This window comes from Lycorma delicatula, chromosome 9 (assembly GCF_047948215.1).
Source record: "Lycorma delicatula isolate Av1 chromosome 9, ASM4794821v1, whole genome shotgun sequence".
NCBI lineage: Eukaryota > Metazoa > Arthropoda > Insecta > Hemiptera > Fulgoridae > Lycorma > Lycorma delicatula.
Genome location: NC_134463.1, coordinates 85,569,317 through 85,591,224, shown reverse-complemented (window position 1 = coordinate 85,591,224; position 21,908 = coordinate 85,569,317). Strand labels below are relative to the sequence as shown.

General features: G+C 31.1%; 1 protein-coding gene across 2 annotated transcripts in view; it reads right to left on the bottom strand.

Moving 5' to 3' along the window:
• The window catches only part of CCHa2 (neuropeptide CCHamide-2), a 229,315-nt gene that overhangs the window by 82,030 nt on the left and 125,377 nt on the right, over positions 1–21,908 (bottom strand). The window contains exon 2 of one of the 2 annotated variants that reach the window (XM_075375375.1): positions 17,729–17,758. The exons of the other annotated variant lie outside the window; for it this stretch is intronic. Within the exon in view, the coding sequence (XP_075231490.1) occupies positions 17,729–17,758 (30 nt within the window). The remainder of the gene's footprint in view (positions 1–17,728; positions 17,759–21,908) is intronic. 2 annotated transcript variants of the gene reach the window in all.

The window sequence follows — 21,908 nt, the reverse complement described above, 5'->3', positions numbered from 1 at the left end:
AAAAGAATGATGGGGACAAATGTTTAACGCAAAAAATTAAATTTCCTTCTCTTTTATTTTGACGTTATATCGTAATTGTTTTAATAAATTTTCCGTTGTGATTGTGTGTCCTGTATGCATATTTTTCCATTTTTAAATGCAATTTGTTGTCTGCAAGAGATCAGTAAAACTTAATTGTGTGTTACGTTAAGGCTCTCAGGATCTGGACAAGATGGTTAACGATTTTGATCTGTTCTTATGAGTTGATCGTCCTTTTGAACCACCAACGTTTTTTTTGTTCTTGATTTCTTTTATTACCCTACTTTGCTGATGATACCAGGTTCTGGAGAGCTGTTAAATTTTTTGTGTCTGGTAATAGAGACTGCAGATTGACTTTTCTCTTTTGACCCGACAGTATTAGCACGCTGAAGTGCCAGTTAGGTAACGGTGAGCTTTCTGATTCCCACTCCAAATAACAACTCCATTTAATTGGTGTTTTTTATTTATTTTGTTTTTAGGTTGATTATTTATAAAAACAACCTGCCTGTCTGGCCTAAATAAAAAAATAAGTTAATTGTTATGTAGTTAGTACAATCTGTAAAATTGTATTTGCCATTTGTACATTGTTTATAGACGACAGGTTTTAAGATTATGTGCGTTTTAAGATGTACACGTTTTTAAAAATCAAATCTTAGTTTTTTTAAGATTATTGTAGTCATTGTTATTTTCTCATGTAATTTTCAGAAAAATGTAATATTTTTATTAAGGTGATTAATTTGTTAAGGTATTGTATTTTTATTACTAATTTTTTTGTGCGAAATTTTCAACTTTTTTTTGTATTTCTGTATGTGTCTTAAATGTAAAAATGTTGTAACTAGTGATTAAGACTATATGAATACGTTTTTATATTTTACAGTGTAGTAGAGGTCCAAACAATATTAATGAACGGATGGTAGTAAATTATGTACAGCACAAAATTATTTTAAATTAGTAAATTAGACTGTTACTGATAGTGAATATTGTTTTTCAAATGCATTACTGAGATTATATTTATCGCCTGAAAACATTCATGCAATAGTTTGGGTGTATTCAGTCAGAAAAAAATTAGTACATCTTAATTTATAATTATTTATAAAAGCATCTTTGAACGATATTAAAAAAAAAAATTGCTAAAGTTTTGCATGACTTTCCTGGTATCCGCCGGCTAACTTATACGAAAATAATGAAAAAAGTTGCTTCTCATTTTGGGTCCGAAATATAATAGGTGTCAAATGCACTTCAATTTTAATAGGTGTGTTTGAGTGATGAAGAAAAATACAAATACGGTTTTTTTTAATAATAAATATTACAAGAATCTGTACCAAAAAAAACAAAACAGAATATGTATTTTTAGAGGTAGGGAATAAATTTTAAGAAAAATCTTTTTATAAATCATATATATATAAATGAACGTTTGCGTGTCCCGTATGCATTCCTATACCATTTACCCGATTGCGATGACACTCGTGAGTGAGAACGCCCGTGAAATTTTTGAATTAGTTTGGACCCGCTAGGAGGCGCGGGGGTCGAGATATATCCAAAAATTGTATTTATGGTCCGTTTTGCCTCGTATTCAGAATATATATTAATTACGTATAAAGAAATATTTTGACAAAAATGGATCCGCTAGGTGGCGCTGGGATCGAAGTGTTTCGAAAAATTGTATTTATGGTCCGATTAGGCTCATATTTAGAATATATATTATTTACGTGAAAAGAAATATTATTTTGAAAAAGGGAAGAAGGGGCAAAGGAAATCGGGATAGGGGGGAAGAGGTGAAAAAAGGAAAGGTTAAATTTTGTGATGTTCCGTAATGCTCAGTTTTTTAATATCAAACTATCAATTATGTTCATTTAATCTATCTGTGTATATATATATATATATATATATATATATATATATATATAGAGAGAGAGAGAGAGAGAGAGAGAGTGAGTGAGGGATAAAATATATAATATATATATATATTCAAATCTAGCAATAGCGAAGCATTGCCGGGTCAGCTAGTATTCATATATAGGTTAGAGTTAACAAGTTTGCTTAAGTAAAGTTTTCTATAAATGTAACACCCTTTCGAGGGAGCGACAGTGCTCTCTCTCTCGCAGCCTCGCGTGCAACTTCCTATGTGCGCATGCGCACAACAGCCAAACACCATGCTGCACAGTTCCATAGAATTTTTTTATCTTTTTCATAAACTGGGGGATGGCTACTGACATTAAGCTTATGGATTATATATTGTACAAATATAAAGAAAGAATTAAAGAAAAAAGGACTCATTATAATAAATGTAATCGATAATATCAAGTGGAAATAGAGAGTGCTGCAGTTCCACAGTGCCTATAACGCGAGCCGCCACAGGTTTTGAACTAACCGACCGATTGCTTTCAAATTTTCAGGATACATTTGTGTTATCCCACGGAAGGTTTTAAGCTATAGATCAAAATCGTAGCCCCTTTGTGGTGAAGTCAAAAATATTTGTTAAAGAAGAAAAAATTAAATTAGTTTCTGTCACCATCGTAAGAGAAATACGTTGTGAAGTTTTCCTTCGTCAACGTTCTGTGAACTTTAGTTATCATAGTTACTACTATTTTTTCTCTTTTAATTTAGTTTCTTTTTCAGGTATCTATAAAGCCTGAATACTGTAATTGTTATTTTTCAGTTCTCTTCTCACGGCTTTTTATTATCACCTTGGAATTTACTATCTGGATTTTACATGAACTATTTTACATGAAGGTATTGAACACTGGTCGAGGTCTTGGCGAGACGGTAACAGCGAGCGAAGCGAGCTGTTCGGCTCAGTGGCTGTAGAAGGCCTCCGGGAACCCCGGGGCACGCCTGTGTTGACCTGAGTCTCGGAGCCTCTTCGCTAGACCGGCTAGTAATACTATAAAAAAAAAAATTCATTTTACTGTTAATTCCAAAAGTAACTTTAATTGTAAGTATTGTACGTAGATAATTATCTTCCAGTTTGGAAAATCGTGGTGTAATAAAATTTTCTATTTACTTGAATCAATAGAACTCGTGTTTGTATTTATGAGTGTACTAAAAAAAGAATGTGTTATTCATTAAAAAATAACAATAATCACCTCTATCGAACCAGATACAATACAATAGGACTTGTAAAACAAGTCCTTGTTATACTTCGTTGCTATTTTTAATAAATTATGAAACCACCTGAAACTCTTCCCACCGATTTAGTTAAACTACAATTAAATGATTTTCCTTTACAGAACGGTAATACCCAATCGATGAGTTTTTAAATGATACTAATTAAATATTTAAAAACCTTGATTTTTTCGCATCCTTTTTAACACGTTTGTAAATACGTGCTCAAAATAATCGTTAATAGGTCATTCTGAATTATGAATTTTTTATTTTATTTTATCTATTTGCTTTAACATTATTTCATGTATTTGTATGTAAATAATTAATTTGGACTCTAATCAGATGGCTTTTTTTTATTTTCTAATTTCTTCCTGTATTTATAATCTCTTACTACTACGTAAAAAAACAACTTCTTTTTCATTTGTTCCCGATTACCGTGAAACTACTAAATCAATCATTACGAAATTTTTGTCGTATGCTAAACATTTGAAACTTTTTTCACATGTAAAACTATTGTATTGAATAAATTTGAAGTTTTTCTTAACTTTAAGGTGGAAATCTTTTTTATCCCTTACTTAGCACCGGTGAAATCTACTTCCGCCTTCCAGCGTGCCGAAAGTGATTTTTATATATGCTTTACTGTTAACCGAATAATGGAGTTATATTGCTTGAATAAGTTTATACTGAAAACCGTCCCAGAATTTCAGTAAAATTATTAATAAAATAATTATTTGGATCAATAGGTTTTTAATTTTTAAGCGAACATCAGAACAAATTTAATTTCAAACATCTGATTTGTAATCGATAAAGGTATAATTTTTTAAAATTGGTTTTGGTTTATAACTATTAGTACTATGAAAGTTAGTAGATTTTGTATCGTAACTTAGCTATGTAAGTTAGTATGTAAGTTAGCTATGTAAGTTAGTAGCTTAATTTGTATCGAATTAACCGATTGAACTCTACAACGAAATTTAATGTAAAAAAATTAATGAAAATTAATGTATAAAAATAAATTGTCTAGAAGAATGTGGAAGATTAACCAAAGCAATAAAGTAATTTTACTGTTTTAGGAATATCCTATTATGTTTACGATACCGGACATTAATGATTGATCGATGATAGTTTTGGGGGTACTTTCATATAAAACGTTTGTAAATTATTTGATGAGATATGAATTTATCAAAAACCATGTAACGTTTTGTATTTAATAATTTAGAAAGGAAGGTCCGTATATATGCAGTAGTAGGACTGCGGTCATTAAGCTTAAAGACTAAGTAAAATGTGAAATGGCGAATTATCTATCTCCAGTTTCTTAGAGAGAAGATTGGAAATGATGTGACGTCAGGAATACGTCGTGTCTGCGGTTTTGTGACGGAAATTTCCTCGTTACAAAAAAAATAAAGAAAGGTAGAAGCCGCCTTTTTTTAACGGAAAATTTAAGTAAAAATCTTTACACGTATTTAGTTCCGGGTAATAGTAAATAGAGATAACTCAAAAAGTTTAAATAAAAAGGACAAATCATTTTAAAAAAAACAAAAAACGATTAAAACTGGGAGTTTCAATGTATAATATTAAAGAGGAGTGTTAGCTCATATAATAATACTTCCATAACTTTACCGGATATAAAACCTTTAGTAGAAAGATTTGATTATTATAGATAATGCTAGTCGACCGCTTAAATTGCATAAAAAGGTATATTGTGTTATAACAAACTTTCTTGAAATAAAGTGTTGCCCTCGTAACTCCGGGAATTATTAAACAATTCCAGATTCCATTGTTTTGAGTGTGCAACACGAAAAAAGAGGATAACAAAGCGACTGATTACATCGGTGGTGTTGTTGGACGCGCGTTTTTCTTTTGAAAAAAAGAGTAAGGTTAGAGAGAGCTGATGCTGAACGGTTAAGTTCATCCAGCTGCTAAAGTTCTTATCGAAAAAATAAAAATTAAATATATACTATAAAAAGTTGTTTCTTATTTTACAGAGGAATACAGCAACGTTTTTGAAGAGATTGTCTTACGGCCAACAGTGGAAGATAATTATGCACATGATAATTTTGAAAAGTTTTTTGATCATATCATTAAAAGTTTGTTATTAAAAAAAAATATATATGTAATGCGTTTTAAATTTTTTTTATTCTTTTCTTGGCGTTAAACACAAATAATTAAAACTGAAGTATTTCTCTGTAAACCAAACCCTTTATTATCTGTAAACCAAGGGAAGTTTTGTTTGTTTACAAATTTTACAACTGCTAATTATATTAGTTATAAAGCTTATTTGTAAACTAAAGAAACAACATTCAAAGTCTATTATTCACTATATTGTTCCCCTCTTTTACAAACGATTGTTGTCAGTCTAATTCAATTAATCATTGTCACGCCACATGTTTATTAATTTCTTATTCTTTTTATCTCCTGCATCGTCAGGTGTTTAACTTAGCAACCCATCAAACTCGTGCGGTAAATTCAATCGTAATAGGAAGTAATATACTACCCTTCCATTTATATATATTTGTTTAATATTATGTATTATTGTTTTATATCGTAATGAAGCATAGTATTTTAGTTTTCCTTTTCATTTAATGTGTTTAAGTAAAAAAAATCATTAATTAAAATTTTATTCGGCTATAACTCTGGAACCAATGAAAATAACTACCACTTATATATCGTTGAGAAGCTCTCAATGAGGGCTTATTACTGCAGTTAAGAGAAAGTCCAAAATCCAAATTTTTGGATTTTGGGCTTTTCTTGAACATTTTTGGTTTAGTCGATTGCAATCAAAAGTGTAAAAAACTAGATGTTACAACAGTCCTAAATCCAAAATTTCAACATCCTACGGCTAATCGTTTTTGAGTTGTGCGAGATACATACGTACGTTCAAACATCACGCCGAAACTATTCAAAATGGATTCAGGGATGTTCATAATGGATATTTCCGTTGAAATCTGAAAACCGAAATTTTTCGTGATCACAATAATTTCTTTACTTCGTACAAAGAAGTAAAAACTTTAAATCAGCCGATTGTAAAGAGGACCTAAGTCAACAATATTTAAAAAAATTTCTAAAATAAAATGAATTGATGTACACAGTTTCTTGTTTTTAATATATTGAAATCTTTGAGAAAAAAATTTGTTGTTTTTAAAAAATCAAGATTCCTGAATAATTTTAATTCTTTTCTCAATTTACTTGATGGTGATGCAGGTCTCTTCTTACATTTACCCATTCAATTTATTTTACAGAATGATTCACGAAGAATGTAAAAAACCTTTAGGTCATGTACTACTGGTGAAAATAATGAAGAACGTTCGTATAAACATAGGTTCGGAAAAGTTGCGTTAGCGACTGTCGGCTGGCGAAAGATTTCGCACTGATTTTTGCGCCTTCGATAAAATTAATCCAGGCTGTTATTCTTAGAAATTAAATTAAGGAGTAAATTTAACGTTTTATATGAAGGCCTTTTGCTGAACTGTTTTATTTACTTACAATCGGCTTCTACAATGAAGCTATAGGTAAGTCGTATGACTGACCGTCACTTGAAAGAGGACCACCCAATGATATTCCTCAAGTAATACAAAAACAATACTATAACATAAACAAACTATAAAATAACACAAATAATATTACATTTGATGGTCCCTTTTAATGTCCAGTCAACATTAACATTAAAACAAAATAAATAACTTTAAATAGAACAGTAAATGAAACGATAACTTTGAAACAGCCAAGAAACAATAAACGTGAGCACCAAACTGGATCTTCATAAAGGGCCATCAACAAGATCAAGGAGGTGGAGCCTTTTTAGTCTCCTAGCGTCCTCGCTGTTGTCTAGCAAATTCAAAGCGAGATGATGAATATGCTTATCCAATCTGGACACATACCTTGAAACTTGACGTCCAACTTCCTCTGGAACGTATGGAATGCCTACGTAATCGTGGATCTCAGCATTTCTTGTGAACCGTGGCGCGTGGGTTATGTTCCGTAAAAGTTTGTTACGAAAAAAAATGACTTCATTGCTGTTACAGGCCGTTTCGCAGCGTTCAATCCTGTATGTCCACATCGGTTTCAAGAAAGCTTGTATTGCAGAACCTTGTTTGACAAAGAAGGTTGTGATCTCTTACCCAACATACAGTACATTTTCTTTTAAGCTTAATTTCAAGCAACATCCTCTTCTCCCTAACATGATCTCTCCACGTCAAACGGCGATCAACGTAAAAGCCCAGGTACCGTATCGTGTTGAGGTGTCCTGACACTGTTTAACCAAAACTCAGGGCAATCTTCCCTCCTCATTGTGAACGTCACGTGGCTGGACTTCGCCGGATTAACCTTTATCCTCCATGTACGCAACCAGTCGCTGATGGCGTGCATTGCAGATTGCAATTTGTCCGAGGTAGTTGCCGGGCTATCGTATGAAATCTGATAAAAAAATTAAAGAAAGTCCTACAACTGTCTTTCTACTAGTTTTCGAGAAATCTGGGGTAAAAGACAAAATATTAGGGTCAAAAAAACAATATTTTATGTTTTTCGTAAAATATCTTTGTAAAGCGGGTAATGAATGCATAAAATATTTAAACAAATCTAGTAGAGAAATTGATTCTATATAAAATTAAAAACCAAAATTTCGAAGTTTATCTATAAAAAAAATTTAAATGTTCGTTTGTTCAAAATCTTACATCTCCGAACGTGCTTCACAGATTGCTTGAAATTTTGACACAACGTTGCATTCGAATACGCGCATGTTTTTATATACCTATCATTTATATTCAAAAGATATCACACCTGTGACGGGTAAAAATATGCTTTTTTTTTAAAAACAGCCCTATCTGTTGGACGTAAAATCAACACACGTTATACTAAATATTTTACGATTCCATTTCAGTGTTTTCGATATGTGTGTCCGCTTTAGACTAAAAACGTACTGGTCTGATTTCCACGCGGGGAAGAGGGAGAAAGGGAAAAATCGGAAAAGGAAAATAAGGAAGAATCGAAAAAAGAGAGGAGGAAAATGGAAAAAAGGGGAAAATGAAAAACGGAGAAAGGAAATTGAAAGGGGAAAGGATAAAAAAGAAAATAGGAAGGGAAATAAGGGGAAGGGGAGAAGGGGGAAACGGAGAAAGGGAATATGGTAAAAATTAAACGGGGGAAAGGAAAGGGTAAAAGGGAAGGTTAAGTTTTGTGAGTTCCTTAATGTTCATTTTGTTAATGTTTCATCAAAGTTTCAATTGTGTTCATTTATATATATATATATATATATACACTCAACTCTAGTAATAGCGAAGCTTTGCCGGGTCTGGTAGTTAAAAATAAATTTATCAAAATGTGACAGATTTTAACTGTGTATCAAAATTTCAATATTACGAAACAAAAGAATTAGATATTTAGAAAATTAAACGATCAAGATTTAAAAAAAATATATAAAATACATCAGTAAAACAATTTATTGAATATCATAGAGTGCTTTGGTTTTGAATAGAATCTTATGTAAATAAAAAGAAATAATGTATAAGATTCTAGTTTGAAATTTGATTAGAAGTGTGCCTCCAGTTACACAAAATATTCTATCATTTTCAATGTTAAATTTGCAATTATTTGGCTCTTCTTTCATTTACCTAGTCTTCTCTTTTTCTGTTTTAGCCTCCAGAACCACCGTAAGGTATTACTTCAGAGGATGAATGAGGATAGTATGTTTGAATGTGAATGAAGTTTAGTCTTGTACGGTCTCAGGTCGATACTCCTGAGAAGTATGGTTAATTGAAACCCAACCAGCAAAGAACACTGGTATCCACGATATAGTATTCAAATCCGTTTAAAAGTAACTGCTTTTACTAGGAATTGAACCTTAGAATTATCGACTTCGAAATCAGCTGATTTGCGATGACGAGTTAACCACTAGACCGGTAAGCTTATTCACCTAGTCTATCAAACAACTTCTATTTTTGGTGAACGTCACAAATTAAACATGTTTATTTTCCGTTAGGATTTGCGACTTGTGAAAAGAACAAGGTAAAAGGATAATACTGTTATAAAATCTAATCCTCAATTTCCAGAAAATATATTTCATATACTTCCCAGTTTTAAGAAAATCCTGATATTTTTAAAATAATTAATTAATTTTTTAAATTGTTGATTTTTAAGAAAATTAAATTGCAATCTCGATACATTATCGCCTTCAGGATATTATGAGTTGTAATATTACCCAGCAAAATTACTATTGTCACTGAAATCCATCGTTCTTATTTTAAATTGAAATGTTAAAATGTACTACGTGTATAATGCGTTTTCACTGATGTAAATATGTTGAATCATAAATTGAATCGGATTGGTTATCTAGGGCATACAATTAATTTTGTTATTCATGTCGGTATGATAATACTGATGATAATTCCGTTTATTTTCTTTAATCAAAACTTATTGATATCTAAATGGTATCATTCCTTATGACTGATGAAATGTAAGATTTTTGGATCGGGTAGGATGTAGTGCAACAGCAATCAGGGGTGTAACCTATTACGATTAACCAAAATCTGTTGTTGCCATTGGTGAGATTTATTCTCCAAGCGTTGTGATTGGTTGGAATTTACAGCATTATAAGTGGTCAGCTTTTGTCAAAGCTTTGATTGTTGTAAAATACGATCTTTTTTATTGGTTAATATTTTTCGTGTTTTTAATTTGTCAGGAAAATACGATCTCTGATTGGTTCGTTGTCTGTGTTTACTGATTCGTGAAAATAAATGAACATCGGTTTATTAGGAAGAGTTCAACGTTGAAAATTATGTGGAATCTGTGATATGTTAGGATGTCCTTTCGTATCCTTCACATGATATCAAAATCCTATATCCTCGTATATTTTTTTCAGTTTAACCTTTTATGATCTTTTCCCAAATATATTTTTACAATAAACGGTTAATACTTGCGTTCCAAAAGTATAACAGCATTTTGTGAAAATTTATCTGTCGGGAAATGTTTAATACCGTGTTTACAAAGCGTGTTTAAATATTTTAACTAAGTTTTGTTAGAAAACTTTGACGATCATCCTTCTTTTGAAAGCTATAGATATAAATTAATAATTTTAGCTTCAGGAAATTTGCTTAGTGTATATAATTAGATTAAGGTAACAGTATATTATTTCATAAGTTTGGTTTAACTACAAATCATAATCATTATTATTATTACATTTGTTCGCATGTAGGATTAGCGAATTATTTAGATACAATTATGCTAAAGGTTATACAATGTATTATCTCTATATATATATATATATATATATATAGTCTGTTTATTTTACCTAATACGAGTATTACATGCAAACATTTAATCTTAATACCAGTTTCTAGTTACATTATTATTCGAACAAGGAATCGATATAATCTTTATTCTTATGGTATTGTTTCTTAACATTTTCTAATTACAGTAATCAGTACAAATTTTAACATTTGAATTTAGCGTTTAACGCTGAGTGTACGTGTGTAGTTTGAAACTCAAAAATTTTACCGTTAGTTATACAAAAATACCGGTCACTGACGAGTCATATTAGATGAATACTAGTAGATATGACGGTCAGTTACTTTCATCTTCCTCGTATTCATACAGCACTGGATAATAAATAAAACTCTACTAAATAAAACCTCTTTCGTTTTTCCCAATAACCACACAAAACTACTGAATCTACCATCACGAAATGTTAACTGTAGCTTTCTTATGATTCCCGGAATTTTTAGTATAATTCAGACCTCGTCGATCTCATTAAAATATAAATCATAAATAAATAAATAACCTAGAACTTCTTTTATTAAATTTAATTCGTTTTTTATATCGATCTTGTTTATGTCAATATCGACTTCTCCAAAGAAAAAATGATGTTTTTTTATTATGTGATTTACTAAATTTAATGTTGTCGTAAATAAATATCTTAATATATAAAATATAATATCAATTATAATATAATATGTATTATATAAAATAGTTTCTATTATTTTCGTAATATACGTAAAAAAAAATTATTTTGATAATAGAACTAAAGGGAATGACGACTTTAAATATTTAATAAAGTTTTGATGTGAATATTGAATTTCGATATCAATTTGGACTTCTTCAGAGAGTTATGTGTTTTACTAAATGTAATGTCTTAGTCTAATCTGGCGGCGACCCGTGAGAACTCTTACTCACGGGAATAAAGTAGCACTCTGTAGATTTTTATATGCTGAACTAAGAAGTCCATCAGGGTAAGCAATACGTATAATCGGCATAGATTCGATTTTAAATTCGCTATTAATATTTTTATGACGGCTATGTCGGCAAGATGACGGATAGATAGGAAGAACTTTTAGGTTTACTAGAATTTGTCATCGTAGACGATGTAAATTTACGCCAGAGCGTTCTGAAAGGTTTCAACTCCAACGTAAACGCTCGGCCCAAACTCGAGTTCAGTCTTCGAGAAATATGTTAGGTCCCAAATCAGATTTTTATTATCATTCTGAAGATGATTTTGAAAGAAATTCAAATAGTGATTAAAATATGTAACCTTTGCGATGTTGGTAAATGGAAGGATGAAAACCCTGCACTTTGCTGTGCTGGTGGCAAAGTAGTTTTTGAACACTTCTTTATCTTATGATTTCCATTAAAAAATTTAATTTTTGGAAATACTTTGTTATCTAAAAATGTTATTTTATCTATAAGTTGTTAATAGCGATAACAGGGAGCAAACAACCAACACGTAATTACGAAAACAATTATTTTAAATTTGGAAGTTCGTACGAATATTGTATGAGTGAAGCTGCAACGAGGGATGGTAATTATATGTATATATAAAACAGAATATATATATGTATTATTATATTAAAAAAAAATAATAAAAAATATAAAATTAAAATAATAATAATAATATAAAATAAAATAATAATAAAATAATAAAAATATATATATTATATTATTATTATATACATAATTCAACGCAGTATTTTGTAAGTGAAGTATTTAGTTTAAAAATAAGTAAAGAGCGAGATAAAACAGAGTTCACGAAATGTGATACAGAGGAGTATAATATTAGCTTCGGGAATCGTATATACCAGAAATTACGGAATTTTTTTCGTACGTAGTTAAATTTTGAAAGATAACGAAACAGGTTAAAAGCAGATCGGCACCAGCAAGAAATGTTTTTTTTTTTTAATCTGCTTTTCTTTGATACTCACAATGTGTTATTTTTCATGTTTGTCCTCAAATCTTGCACTTTACCTTTACTGACACACACACACACACACACACACACACACACACACACTCTTTGTATATTTTATTTTTTACGGCCGGAAGGACCAATTAGTCATTTATGTTTAGTCTTTCTTATCTTCCAGTACTCTTTCATTTTCCTGGAAAAACCATTTTCCGTTCCTCTGTCCAAACCGTATACACACTATATATATATATATATATATATATAATGATGATTTTTGGCGGGCAGTATGTCGAGATACAGCTCCTTACGATTCACTCGGCTCCATAAAACTTCACTATACAAAAACTTCACTTTCTCGTTAATTTGTATAGTAAATGTTTGATTGAAAATTTGTTTGGTATTTTATAAATATATATTAAAAATTTCAGTATATGTTATTATCTTTTGAAATCCAAATTAAGCTACTAATTAAACTTCTGCATTGTATGATAATAACTTGATTAAAGTATGACTAAAAATTGGGAGGGAAAACATTTTTTGATGATAAAAAATCATACTTCCCTTAATAGGCACAGTATCGAATCGGGTTAAAGTGGTCGTTAGTCCTTTAAACATTACCTAAAGCTTTTGTCTGAAACAATTTTTGATATAACGAATCCTTACGGCAAGGGACGACCAAAATGAATTGGAAGGTTTTTCTTATTAAGTATAATATTGAATTCGTTTAAATTTCCTACTGCGCTTTGGATGATAAGGGCCTAAAATTTATCTGAGAAAAGTTTTTTGATATCACCAACCATTGGCCCAGATGGTGAGATGGTGGACAAATTAGCGTTTCGAAGACAAAAGAATCGTACCTCTCTTAATAGTCATAGTATCGAATTGGTTTAAAGTGGTCGTTAGTCCTCTAAACGTTACCTAAATTTTTTTTCTGAAACAATTTTTGATGTGACCAACCCTTACGGTAAGGGATGATCAAAATATTGCTGGAATTGTAAGAAGATGGGGCTTGTCGTATGCTAAATACGCAACCATTGTCGTAGTAAATTGTTAAGTTGTTCTTAATTTTAAGGTGGAAATCTTTTTTATCCACTACTTATCACCGGTGAAATCTACCTCTCCGCCTTTCGGCGTGACGAAAGGGATTATTTTTTATATGTAATAAATAATTATTTTTAAATCTTAAATTTCGAGTCTAAAGAAAACACAAAAGATGAAAGTAAACAAATTTAACAATAATAATAAAGCTTGACCGACTAAAACCATAGTTTGATATAAATTTATAAAAAATGCTACTTTAAAGTAACTATTTCGATTAGCTCATTTACAAACTACTAATAAATATTTCATTCAAGTACAGAGTAAATTAAGAAATTCTTAATAGTTTGTTAGAGGATATTGAACGAGTAAAACCGGATTACTGAAAATACATGCTTTCTTTTCTATAATTTTCTAAACGTCTTCACATTCACCGGCAAAATGATATAAGCTAACCTACTTAATTAATTCAAACATCATTAAACTAAGTCATGCTTCGTGCTGCCATTAAGCTACTTCTAAAACCTTACTGATCTTGATCTAATTAATGTTTTTTTTTTATAATAAAACAAAATTACGCTTGTTTTAATATAGTAAAATATGTTTTATTTATTTTATACAATTGAAAGTGTCTTTATTTAGTTGATAATGGTTTTTTTGTGAACTTTTTGCATTTCATGTGATGAAGATTTCATTATATATAGATGGATTTTTATTTTTTTATTTAAATGCTTGATAAAATCAGATATATTTCCGTTTATGATCAGATTTTTTGTTATATAATGTATAAGCGCATTTTTTAATTGGTATTCGTAATCATATCATGCAAACTTCAACAGTGCAATCAGCAGCATAAATTGTCGCCTTTTTTCCTTTTTCCTGTTTAGCCTTCGGGAATTACCGTTCAGATATTACTTCAGAGGATGATTGAGGATGATATGTACGAGTGTAAATGAAGTGTAGGCTTGTACAGTCTCAGTTCGACCGTTCCTGAAATGTGTGGTCAATTGAAACGTAACCACCAAAGAACTCCGGTATCCACGATCTACTATTCAAATCCGTATAAAAGTAACTGCCTTTTCTAGGACTTGAACGCTGGAATTCTCGACTTCCAAATCAGCTGATTTGGGACAAATTGCCGACTTCTTTTTAAGTTTTTCGTTTAATTTAGTAAATTTCTAATTAAATGTTTTTAGTTTGATTTAGCTGTCTTTGTCTTTTTTTTTTAAGTTAAATAACATTAGCTTATTACATTTATTTAAAGTTATTAATAATTTCTGTTTTATTTTACTTTTTATTTACGTTTATTTTAGGTTTTTTTAAACATAGTACAATATTTATTTTAATGTTTCCTATTTATACGAATTAATTAAGTAGGGCAAACTGTTTATGTAATGTTATACGTATAAAATCATATACGAGAAAAGAAGTATATAATATTGTATGTATACATCGTCTGCTATAAAATATTCCAGGATAAGTCTATAAAAACAAAAATAGTGGCGCGATCTCGTGGTCAAGATTGTAACTTGTCGAGAGAAGCCTTGTGATCAACATAACCGAAGCCGTTCAGTTTGGATTAGCAGCTCCGAGTTTATTAGTTTTTGTGAAGGAATCTTTTTTTATTTATTGTCAGGTTTTTAAAAATGAAACGACTAGCGACAAAAAAATTGTTTTGTTTTATTTTGTTCTCGGCTTAAATATGTATAAATTTTTTTTCGGATTCGTGCTTTTTTTTACAAGTACGTGAAGTAGTGGTATGTCTCGTACTCGTGAAAGAGTGGTTTACTTGTTTTCGTGACGGTCGGATGTCATTAGAAGACGTTTAGAGAGGGGGAAATCAGCCTAACCAGTTGTAACGTTGAAAATGTGGAACGGATGCGTGAATTACTGTTGTTATCTGTCAAGATGTACTAAAATGTTTATTGGACCGAATTCGTCGCGTGCGACCGCGTCGTCATAAAACCAAGGATTGGTTTCTAGTTCACTACAATTCGCTAAGTCGCTCAGCCGTTGTTGTGTGGCAGTTTTTTGCCAAACCACGATTGATAGTGCCGTATCATCCTTCATATTCGGCAGGTGTAGCCCCTGGGGACTATTGTCTATTTTTTAAAGTCAGGATACCCACGAGGAGCGAGCGGTACGAGTCGATAGATGTCATAGAAGAAAGTTTTACGAGCATCCTAAAGTCAATTACAAAAGATGACTTTTCTAGGGGTAGGACGATCTTTATGACCGACCTTAACTTTTAATTGCATTGAAGAGAAATTATGTAAAAGCTTTAATATGTATACATTTTTTTTCTATTTTTGCTGTTGTTTTATAACTTCAATCACATTACAGACTGTGATTATATTAAAAAGATCAGCATTATTTTATAGTTATCGCCACAGTCAACCGAGTAAGTAAAACATTTGCTGGCGTGTATCCGATTACATAATTACATATTATAAACCATTTAATTTAAAAAAAATTTGACTAACGAATGTATGCAAAATGAATTTATAGCAAAGCTTCAGGTAAAACGTTTATAAACAGTCGAACAGGCGAGTTTACACTTTCATTTAGTTATAGAAGTACTGTATGTTTACGGTATAAAACAAATTCAATTATCAAAAGTTAAATCAAGTGAAATTTGAAAAAAGTTTCCTAAGAAATATTAAAAAAAATGTATTTTAAAAGAGGCGTTCGCCTAATTCTTTTAGCGTAATTGTTTGTCCAGAATTTATTAATGATTTTTAATACGAGGGCTGTCCATAAAGTTACTTACGTTTTGAAATAAAAAGCCAATAAAAAAAAAATTATATACATTTGAAAGGGACAATCTTAAACTATTTTTCTATATAGTCGCCATTTAAATTGAGGCAGTAGGATGATGCACAAGTTTTTCAGTTCCTTCTGTTTAGAAATCTGCCGCCTTAGATTTTTGGCACCCATCTTGCGCAAAACTTGTGATAACCAAGCTTCCCCGATACAGTTCCATGCAATAAACTTCGTGAAATTTGGGGGAAATGAAGCGGGAGTTCCATAATCGTAATACGGCGATTTTAACGAATTTTATCGTTGATTTTCATCGTCAGTTCATCAGTCACAAGGCTAGGCCGACCACTGCGGTCCTCGTCATGAACATTGGTGCGTCCATTTTTAAACTGAATTCACCACTTCTTCACTCCACTATCGTATAATTCCATCTCCGTACACCTCACAAAGTTGCCGATGAATTTCAATGGTTTGAGGTATTTTGCCAGTAAAAACCTAATCACTGAACGCATCTCACAACTCCCGGGATTTTCTATTGAAGCCCAGATTTCAATTATTCACAACGAACAAAGTAAAAATATCACAGTCCACACGTTACGACAGCTTGATGCATACTGAGTGTAGAAACGTTTTGACGCCAAGATGGTGACTCTACCCCACCTATTTCCACGGTAGGCACAAGCGTAAGTTACTTTTTTGGATTCCCCTCGTAACTATCATTTTCAAGGGATGAAAATTAAAGCGAACAAAATGTGAAATCTACGTACGAACATTTTTGAAAAATTTCAAATGATGGCCTCCTCCCTCCTATTGGTAAAAATATTTTTTTTTGTAATTATTTCTTTTATATTACTTCTTTATATTATTTCTTTACTCTTAATTTTAAGAAAGACTGATTCTAACTTTCAATACTTTTTATTTACAAAATAAATTTTATTTTTATCTACTTTCTTTTTAAATTAATAAAATTATTTTCGGTTATCTTGATTTCATTTTGCTTTATTTACTCGGAACCGTTTATTGGTTTATTAAGTTTTAACGGAGTAATAGATTACTCGGAGTAAGTTGGTTTATTAAGTTAATTGGTTTATTAAGTTTTAACGGAGTAATAGATTCAGTAATAGATTATAACTGGTATTCGAAGAAAGTTAGATTGTCAGCTAATTTTTAATATATTATTTTTCCACCCTGGTGCAGTTTGACTCGACATTTAACAATTTTGTTAATTGAATTTGTAAGCTCTAAAAATCTGGTAGAGTTGGAATTTAAATCCTGAGCATCACAAATAAATTATTGTGAAAGATATTTTGGTGATTATTTTACATATTTTTGGCTCAGCAAATTGGTGGGATAAAGGACAACAAATGCTGGCAAGAAGAATCCTTAGACTCTTACAGATAGATTAAATTTTTATGGGTACTGGTTATTATTGGACCCAAAACAGTAATTAAATTTTCATCATTAGCGGCCAGTGATTATATTATAAAACATTAAGTGTTAAAAAAAATTTCAGCGTAGATTTAAAAAAAAAATATATATATATGTATAGACTGAATAAAAAATGTATAATAAAAATTACTTTTTAAAGAAAAAACAATTATAAAAAATAAAAAAATATTTAAAATTTAAGCATTTACTTACGAGAGACTTTTCGTGTGTTTATCAAACGCCCTGTAATTGAAAAAATAAATTTATCAATATGATTTTTTTAAATACAAATAACCGGATTTTATTATTATTTCATAAAGATTTAAACATTTAAAAAAAAATTGTAATTTAAAAATAATTTTAAGATTTGAATATGTTTTACGAAAGATATAATTTTACCGATGTAAATTAATGTTCTTGTTTACAGAGTCCTTAAGGTTACATGCAGGAGAAGTTCAGAAGACCGTATTTTAATGAATCATCATTGGTATAATATTCAGCTATCGGTTTATTAACATGCCTTGCCACAAACTAACTTATGAAAGAATAATAGATGTTTAGAAAGCAACGAGTAGATGGGTAAGTATACTATAAGCTCTGAGGAGTTAAAAGGAATACAATGAAGTCTTTATAAAATAGGTAGCTGAATATAAAGCATTATTAATAATGCTTTACTAGCACTGCAATTGTGGTGGTTGATACCTACTAACCGGACTAAATAAGTCAGCTAGGTAATGAATGAAATACGCTACTGTTAGAACACCGTAATTTAAGTTTTATCATACGCGTAATAGTATAATACTGATAGTTCGTCACACACTTGTGCTTGCTTACCTCACGCATACGATTTGTTCTCTTCATACTGCAACTGCATGAAAACATGTATTTGGGCTAAGTGAACATCAACGGATATTAGGTGCTTACACTTTTATAAGTTGATAAGTTTGTCGATCAAATGTATGAATTTCCAACCCCTTTTACTTTCCGGTATATATAACAGGTGTATCTATATAGAAGGGAAAAATGGCATCGGTCAGAATTGGTCATATCCGTTTTTTTCCCGAATTTGAAGAATTGACCAATAAAGACCCCAGAAAACTGAAAAAAAAGCATCGAAATTTCTGCGAAAAAAATTAAGTACGTATGCATGTATGTTGGCGTGTAAATCGCCTTATATATCTCCAGAACTACTTGATCGATTTTCATGAAACTTATTTCTTTAGTATTATCTTTTAGTATTATTCTTTAGTAATATTTCTTTAGTAGGAGCATTGATGTCATGAAATTTTCAATTCAAGAGGTCAGTGAGTGGATTTTACAGGGGAGAAAACGAAATCGTTTCCAGATTTTGCTTAATTAAGGGTATATTTTTTCTGATAATTTTGCGAATATTAATAAAGTAAATAACTTGTTAAAAAGGTTTTTGCGCAAATTTCACCCCTCCCCCCTATACATGGTTTTAATTTTGAAGAGTTATAGAAGGCAGTTCAAGGGGTGATTTTCGTTGTAGTCTTTTAATAATATTTTTGTGACAATTATGGAAAAATCATCTTTTGTATAATTTTTTTTGGCTAAATTGAACCTCCACTTCAAAAAATAGTAATAATTTTGAAATGTTTTATAAGTGGGTCTTTTTCGTTGCAGTTTTTTCTATTAACATCTCGTTGGATTTACAAATTTGTTTCCCATCAAAGTGGGGTCTTAATATAGCCTTCCCCTTTTTTTCCTTCTTTCGTTTAGCCTCCGGGAATCACCATCAGGTGTTGTTATTTCATTGGATGAGTGTGTATGATATGTATAAGTGAAGTATAGTCTGTCTCAGGTCGATGATTTCTGAGATGTGTTGTTAATTGAACCCAACCACCAAAGAACACCGGTACCCACGATCTAGTATTCAAATCTGTATAAAACCTTCTTTAGGATTTGAACGCTGGAACTACCAACCCGACTACTATTTATACGGACTACACTATATTTATACGGACTTTCCCTATACAGATCCGGACAAATAGGGAATGTGAGAAGTTAAGTGGTATTTTTTTCCACTTTGCTGAGCTAAATGTATTGTTGAACATTACGCGTACAATTTAAATAATATTTGGCCGTAGAACTGAGAACTTTCTTGGGTTACTTTGGAGGTTGGCTATAGTGTACTGCGATTCATTTAATTGATTTGAGAAAAATTACAAGTATTTGAAGTTTAAGCTGACAGATTCTCGGATCATCGGGATTGTTTACCTAAGATAAAAGTAGTTTTTTTGTTGTTAACGGTTTGGTGTTGACTGACTCATTTATACGCTTTTCTTCTGGAATCTAAGAATTACAGTTTTAGTGACACAACACTCTACCTTTACTGGATTTTTATGGTTTCTTGAAACATTCAAATGAACTATAAACTGTTCAGTCAGACCTTTGTTTAGAGGGAAAATTATGCATTTTTTGTTATTTTAAATAAAACGTAAACCTGATTGGTGGTTCATTTATTTCTGGTGTACTACATGTGTTATTAAAGTTACTTAATAAAACTGACAACACAGTTGTAGGACTTTCCTGTCACGCGGTTAAAAGCCGCTTCAAAGTCGCTTAATTGTGGGTTGTTTCTGATGTACGGCTTACACACACATACAGAAACTTAATTTATAATATTTATCATTTTATATAAATATAACATTTTTTCGTTTACTTAATTCAATGATTTTACCTAAAGCACGCGCGCATACCGTATCTAATTCGCACGGGTGTGACGGTACTAGCGGTGACGGTCGACAGTAACTAAACTAATGTAATTTTACATCTTGCGTAGAACAAATTTCGTTTGGCAGTCACGTGTAGCCTCAAGGCTTAATTCACCAGGTACCGAGTCAACCGGGTGATCGAGTTCGAGACCTAGCTTTTTAATCTAGATCTAGACGAGTAGCTTTTTAAACTTTAAATATTATTCGTTTATTTAATTCTACCGCTCACCTGACGTCTACAACAGCTGTACGTCAGTGCTAAGCTAGCGCTCCGTGTAGTGACAAGGGATGCTATTGACGCAGTATGTCCATTTTTTGGGCGGGGCTGCGATTTTGAAAAAATCGTTTGCAGATATTATTATTTTTTAATTATTAACAAATGTGGTCAAGAAAATACGACGAACTTAATTAGGCGAAATCTCGAGATACTGACGGTGACCTTGCTCTACAGCCTCACCCCGTTGACCTTTTAAGTTGAAAATTTAATGGCATCATTACTCCATATATAGAAGTAGTCTGACCAAGTTTGATCAAAATCGGTCCAGTAGTTCTAGAGATATAAAGTGATTAAGAGGACAACACCGAACACCACACGTACGTACGAACATTAACATCCGGGAAATTTCCATCCGGTTTTTTTGGTTCCTTAGGTGTCAAAACGTCAAGATCCGGTGAAAACCGCATATGTCCAAATAGGATCGATTACAATACTTTACCTTCTAGAACTGTAGCGCTATCTAGACGGGAAAGTAAAAATTTTTCTTTTCAGTAAGATCTTGCTAACAAAATATATAATTTTGAGGTAGGTAATTTATTAATGAAATAATTAACCTAAGTAAAGGTAGTAAAAACCGTCATATTCCGATACGGCTTATGCGCTGTCTTGTAATTTGTTTTATGAAACAGCGGTCTGACTTATCTTATTCCAATTTCAACGTTGTACGACAGAATATTTGCATCGAGAGATAATATAACTTTAAATATTCATTAATGTCAAATCTAAGGAACGGTACCCGTGTATGAGAAATTTATTACGTTTACATTACAGAACCGATCTCTTCGAGCATTACATATTAAAAACATTTAAAATGGTGCAACAGATAGGGATGTCTATCGATCTATTTACTATTGCATTAACAATTTTCTTTACATTAAACTAGAACAAAGTTTCATCCGTTTTACATTAATATATAAACTGTAAAACGTTTTAAAAAGTAAAGAAATTAATATTGTTCGGAAATACCTTCCCTACCGTACAGTATAAAACATGCTAGTTAATTTAATTATTAAAGTTTTTCTGTCGCATTTATTCTCTGCTTTATATAACATAACTAAATTTTTTTTGTATCTAATAATATGATAAAATCTAATTACACAGAGAACACGAACAAACTGAGAAAATTTCTGGAAATTTTTTGTTAGTGAAAATAACGAAAACATTTTATAAAATATAGGTCTGGAAACGCATCGTTTTCGAGTTACGGCTAGGAAATATTTCGCCCGGATTTCAACTTTTTTAATAAAAATAAATCCTACTGTAATTTTTAAAACCAAAATTATGGAGTAAACATGGTAGTTTCTTATGTAATTTGAGCTGGCAAATAGGACACAAGAGGTCCCAAAACTGTAACTACAGTAGTTTTCAAGATATCTGACGT